Source organism: Lolium perenne, chromosome 1, assembly GCF_019359855.2.
Source record: "Lolium perenne isolate Kyuss_39 chromosome 1, Kyuss_2.0, whole genome shotgun sequence".
In the NCBI taxonomy this organism is placed as follows: domain Eukaryota; kingdom Viridiplantae; phylum Streptophyta; class Magnoliopsida; order Poales; family Poaceae; genus Lolium; species Lolium perenne.
In genome coordinates, this window is record NC_067244.2 from 242,142,057 (window position 1) to 242,148,193 (window position 6,137).

The window sequence follows — 6,137 nt, forward strand, 5'->3', positions numbered from 1 at the left end:
GGTCCAATTGTTTTGTTGCCTCTCTACTCAAGTTGAGTCTCACCAGTTTTTCACGTACATCACACCACCACACTTGAACTGAGCAACATCGGGCACCAGGAGTTACTGCCGATGCACAAGCTCCACCAACGAGCTGACTGTGAGCGTGCAGAACTTGCCGGAGAGGAACTCGTCGTGATTTGTGTCGGCATGCTCGACGCCTTTCGCTGCGCCCCACACACATCATCGTCAACGTCGGCGGTGGTGAGCACGTAGTGCGGGTCGAAAGGGAGCATTTCGACCACCGTCCACGACGAGAGGCCCGGCGAGCACCACAGACGCAACAAGTGGATCACAACAAATATGGACACAACCATGAGCACCTCCACCACCTTCTACAACTTCGGGAGCAGGGTACTCTGACTACATGCAAGACACCACTCACTAACACAACCAGCAATACGCTGACGCGCAGAAAGAGTACCATGATGTAGCCGTCGATGGCAGCCAAGGCGGTTACATTGCCTACATGTAAGACACCTCTCACTACCACAGCCAACACCACACCGCCGTCTACGAAGAGGCGGATAAGGCCTACCACGACGGCGCACAGAAAGACCACCATGCCACCGCCGCACACATGTGCACAAGTTACATTATACAAGCGAGCTGCATATATATTTCTCTACGCCCGTCGAAACGAAAAATTTACAACACAAGATGTGTGCGAAACGGCGAGATGAAGCTACCCGTCAAAGGAAATTTGAAACGACGAACCATGTGCAATAAACTTGATGAAATTCGGTCAAAAAGTTTCAAAAAAGAACACGAAATTGGAGATTTAAAGCAAACAAAACTCGAAACCAATAGTCAGAATGGAATCACCTCGTCGACGCACATAATTTTCATGTACAAGTTATTCTGATTTGAAGTATAATTATGTTAATTAGAATTTAGAAGTAAGTAGAGGTGAGGGATATTAAGAAGGGTGAGAGGAAGCAATAGCACGTGGAAGTTGCATCTGACAAATGCTCCATTGTAGCCTGCCAGCCTGCATCCAAGGAAAAGTCGATTCGGATGCATGTACCAGTCACTACCCACGAGGAGTTCAACCATCCAATTAACTCACTTTCTACTCTCTGGACCTGTTTTGAGGTGGTGTGGTCTACTAATCACATCCTATGTGCATTTAGGTTGCTTTAACAAACGTGCTGTGTAGGAAATCGTTTTCAAGATGGGTTACCAAATGCACGAATTTTGTCCTAGTGATTCGGAAAACGAGCAATCAATCAGGTCCTTCGCAACCGTCATAATTTCTCGGTTCGTTGCCTCTTGTAAAATTCATTGAGTGGAGCAGTTTATAGTTTTGGTTCACTTCCTCGCGTCCACACCCTCCGGGCATTTTCCTGGCGCTAAATCTCAAATGGGGAGCTTAGATTTGCTATCTCACGACATTGCATTTTCTATTTTTTTAGATAAACGGAATATATTAATATTAAAAGATATCAATTACACCTAGCATCAACAACGCACCATCATAATAGCACTTCAGATGCACACAGCCAAAAAATAGAAAAAAAAACTAAGAAACAAAAGTCCCGTTATAGTATCTCAGGCCTAACAACATCAATACATCCACCACCAAGACAACACCTGAAATACAGATTCTCCAAAACATTGCATTTTCTTATGTCCCTAAAATTTCATCGGTACTCAGAATTTGGAAATTAAAACACAAACATCAGAATATTCCGGTCCATAAACAGCATGAAACGATACAACAGATTCACCTCAACGAGATTGCTAAGATTTTTCTACTCTTGAGGTCTGAATTAACTAAGCTAGCTATTACTGACAGATGTATGGTGTGATGAGCACAGTATGCAGAGATACAAAGGAAGCACAGACAGAAACCTTACAACAAAGACGTACAAGTCGCTAAGGCTTGTAGTCCCGGACACGACGATGACACGTCCGTCAGCCAAAGAGCAGCTCGGCGTGCGGGCGCAGCTTCCTGCAAACATTGTTGATGGTGGCCGTGGAGACGCCGGTGGCCGCCGCTACGGCCCAGACGACGTCGGGCCTTTCGGCGCCGGCGCGCTCGAGGCCCAAGCAGACGACGCCTGCCGCAACGGACTCGCCGTTGTGCGGCACCTCCAGGTCGCTCTCCTCCAGCCGCCGCGCCGCCTCCATCGCCGCCGTCGCCTCCCCGTCCCCCATGCCGACCAGCTTGCAGAAGCGACGCATGTAGCCGGACGCGCGCACCACTCCGACGCCCGTCGCCCGGCCGGCGGCCTCCTCCCCGAGCCGCCTCCTGATGTGCTTGGCCAGCCTGGAGATCTCCACCCTTGCCGCTGCGCCGCGTTCGGCCGTCGCCGAGGCCAGCTCCTTGAGCGACCGCGGCGAGCCCTTGCTGCGGCAGGCGATGGAGAGGCAGGCCGCGTACAGTGGCTCACTGCTCCGGACCTTGGACCAGCCCCGGAACCCCGACCATGCCCCCTCCATCTTCCTGAACACCTCATGGGCCCGCTCGGCAGTGGCTGTTGAGAGCCCGAGCCAGACCGCCATGCTCGCAATTGTTGCCTCGTAGCCCCCCTCCGTGCCCGGTCCAGGCCCGAGCCTAAGCGTGGCGTCGACGAGCGCCGTCGAGATGCGAGGCATCTGCCCCTTCTTGTGTGGGGTCGAGGCGGCGCCGCCGAGGCGCATAGTGTTGTCGATCGCCGCCGCTAGGGTGACGTGGTCGCCGACCGGGTAATGCAATGGTGTAAATGGTTCGATGGTGGCGGCTTGTCGGCTTGCTATTTATATATGGGAATTGGAAGCTCGGTGGCACGATGCGGCGTAGCTGCCCGTCTGATCTGAATTGAACGGTCCAGATCCTTGCTTTTTTCACAATTCTTTCCTTATGTATTCTGTTTCGGGTTTTACTTCTTTGGTTTCGCTAAATCTAGGTCGTGTAGAATCTTTTGAGCCGTTTAATATCTCCTTGAGATCTGCACAAGATTGTAGACAGCCCACGAGACTACGGATGCCCTATCTCGAATACGGTATTGTATTGGAAAGAAACTAATTTAATTTGATGACAGATACGCCGCGTTATAATATTAGGATAGGAGTAAATATTTTCTGCTTTCGGTACTTTTCTATTACCTGGTATTGTACAATTACACCTACTATTTTCGGGACTTTTACATGTTCACAACTATTGTCGTGCATTCGAAAGAGGTACCTTTGAGAAACTGTGGATGGCATCATTTTAACACGGCATTTCTACAATTTTAAAAGTTGACGCTCATGAATGGAAGCGCAAATCAATATACATTTTCAGCATTGTCTTTGTTCCGATGAGAAAGCCAAAATATCTCGCAACTAAATATGTTTAGATAATTTCGTTTCCTCAATTGTTTGAATTGTACTAGTTTTTGGACTATATATCAAATGCATTTTGAACTACAACTCTTTTTTTCCAAGAGAGTTTCTTTGTTTTTTAACTTAGCCCTGTATTTATTTTTCATTGAGCAACTCCATGAATCTTGGTAAGTCCATCTAGCCGTGGCAGTTCCGGAGAAGTAGAAGCAAAAACAAACGGAACCGGGTCGAATCCACAACTCCGAGTCGAACTGGTGTTCGTATTCAGACCTCACGCTGTACGCGTAGGCCCCACGCACCCCGCACCGACCTAGTATGATCCGTCCATAAATAGTAGCGCACCCCTCCTCTCAGCCCCCTTTCACCAAACATCGATCGTAGTCGCAAACTCACGCCGCCGCGCGCAACGCCGATCACATTGCATAGGCACCGACACCGAGCGCGCGCTAATCGAACGTACCGATCGAGCGCGCGGCGGCAGCAGCAGCAATGCACAGCTCGCCGGCGGACGAGCGGGTGTACTGCCCGGACTGCCACCGCGCGACGGAGGTGGTCCTCGACCACGCCACCGGCGACACAATCTGCACCGAGTGCGCGCTCGTCCTCGACGCGCACTACGTCGACGAAGGCTCCGAGTGGCGCACCTTCAGCGACGACGGCGGCGGCGACGACCGCGACCCCAGCCGCGTCGGCTCCACGGGCGACCCCTTCCTCGACGCCAAGCTCTCCACCGGCATCACCTACGCCAAGAAGCCCGCCGCCGCCGCAGGCGCAGGCGACAACTCCAAATCCTTGCCCAGGATGTCCGTGCCCTTCGACGACGGCTCGGCCTCCGACAGGGCCCTCGTCGACGCCTTCCGCGGCATCTCCGACATGGCGGACCGGCTCGGCCTCGTGGCCACCATCCGGGACCACGCCAAGGAGACGTTCAAGAAGCTCGACGACGCCAAGGGCTGCCCGCGCGGCCGCAACCGGGACGCCGTCTACGCTGCATGCCTCTACATCGCCTGCCGCAACCTCGGCATGCCGCGCACCTACAAGGAGCTCGCATCCGTCACCGCCGAGGGCGCCGCCGCAAGGAAGGACATCGGCAAGATGACGCTGCACATCAAGAAGCTGCTCGGCGAGGAGGAAGGCCAGGTCATGGACATCGGCGTCGTGCGCGCATCCGACTACCTGCGCCGCTTCTGCTCCAGGCTCGGCCTGGGAAACCAGGAGGTGCGCGACGCAGGGGAGGCCGTGCGGAGGCTCGAGGAAGGACTCGACGTGCGCCGCAACCCAGAGTCCATCGCCGCCGCAATCATCTACATGGTCGTGCAGCGCGCCGGCGCTGGCAGGACGGTCAAGGACGTGGCCGTTGCCACCGGCGTCGCCGAGGGAACCATCAAGGAGGCGCACAAGGACCTCACGCCGCACGCCCAGATGCTCTTCGGATAAGCGATCGGCCGGACATATATAGACGGTTTGATTCTTGGCTGCTCATTAGTCATTACGTGTGTGTTCTTTGGACTATCTTCAGACTGGACATGTGAGAGATTTGTGTTCGACGACGCCGTTTCTAAGTACTGAATCATTCGTGAATGAATCCGTGCTTGGTTCTGTTCGTTCCAAAATCATGAACTGAGGTCTGACTTCAGACATATTTGCCAAGCAGCCGACTCGTGAACGATCTCATGATGAGTTGATGACGGACGTGTGAGAACCTGGAATAAGTTCGGGATCAGCAAAATTTTTTTTTACCGAAATTAAGTCCAGAGTTTTCGCTGAAAAACATGGCAACATCTCCGTCCAAACAGACCGGCCTATCGCCTAGTTCAAATAAAAATTGTAAAATCCAAGTTTTGGTTGAATTTCTTTGAAATCAAATCCAGATCCGGGTTGGAAACTCAGATAGGTGGTTTCAGTGTAACTGGATGAAACAAAAATCTGTAACCCACACGTTGCACCGGCGAGGACTGCCTAAGAGAGCCGAGTGGTTTTCCTGCTCTCTTCGTTCTCTTTTAATTGGCTCAAATTTAGTAGAATTTCGTACTAAATTCAAGTTAATTAAAAAAAACCTGAAAGGAGTACCACTTAACACCAATTCTCTTCCGGATCGCTGTCAATATAACTTGCTACGTACTACCTCCGGTCGAGTTCAACGTGATCAACATGCAGCTAGGCAGCCTGCTGCGTCGTTTAATCAAGAACGGAGGAAGTATGTCATGTTTATATATAGTACAAATCAGACAAAAAAACTCAACGCATTTGATGCAACTTGAGTTGAATGATTTTATTTCAAGATCAAGTTAGTATGCATGTGTACCCTATTAGACTTCTTGAATCTAACAGATGTATATGGCCATGACAAAACAACAAACAAGAAATGCAACAAGATGTGTGCACGAATCATTTCCCGCCGAAGGAAGAGAGATCGAGGAGAGATGAGAGCCCCCCTCCCACCCCCTCGCCGGTGACCCCTGTTCGCCTGTGATCCGCCGCCGCTCGCCGGAGAGAGCTCGCCATGGTATCTCCTTCTTCCTCGTCGTAGTCGTGACGGTGGGCGGACTACACCGACGACGAGGAGGAGGTTTCGCCCAGGTCCTACTGTGAGGTGCTCCGCTGTGGAACGCAGCCGGTGGGCGCGTGCTCGAGGGCCCCGCCGCCACCTCCGCCCGGGCCTCCCTCGTCCGGCCCTCGCGGCGTGGTCCCGCAGACGTCTAGCCCTGGGGGCGTGGTTCCGCCGGCACACGCCGCGCGTAGGCCTTGGGCCGTGGATGATGGATTGCGTCGCGTCGCTTCCACGGTGG

The 6,137-nt window shown here is 52.5% G+C and overlaps 2 protein-coding genes across 2 annotated transcripts; one reads left to right on the forward strand and one right to left on the reverse strand.

The window, feature by feature from the left end:
• Positions 1-1,852: 1,852 nt before the first annotated feature.
• On the reverse strand, positions 1,853-2,530 carry LOC127327415 (transcription initiation factor IIB-2-like). The gene has a single exon (XM_051354191.2). It carries the CDS (start codon positions 2,482-2,484, stop codon positions 1,957-1,959), a length of 528 nt encoding a protein of 175 aa, XP_051210151.1. The 5' UTR covers positions 2,485-2,530; the 3' UTR covers positions 1,853-1,956.
• A 1,196-nt stretch (positions 2,531-3,726) lies between these two features.
• LOC127326555 (transcription initiation factor IIB-like) lies at positions 3,727-4,929 on the forward strand. Its single transcript, XM_051353425.1, has one exon. It carries the CDS (start codon positions 3,838-3,840, stop codon positions 4,783-4,785), a length of 948 nt encoding a protein of 315 aa, XP_051209385.1. The 5' UTR covers positions 3,727-3,837; the 3' UTR covers positions 4,786-4,929.
• The last annotated feature ends 1,208 nt before the right edge of the window (positions 4,930-6,137 follow it).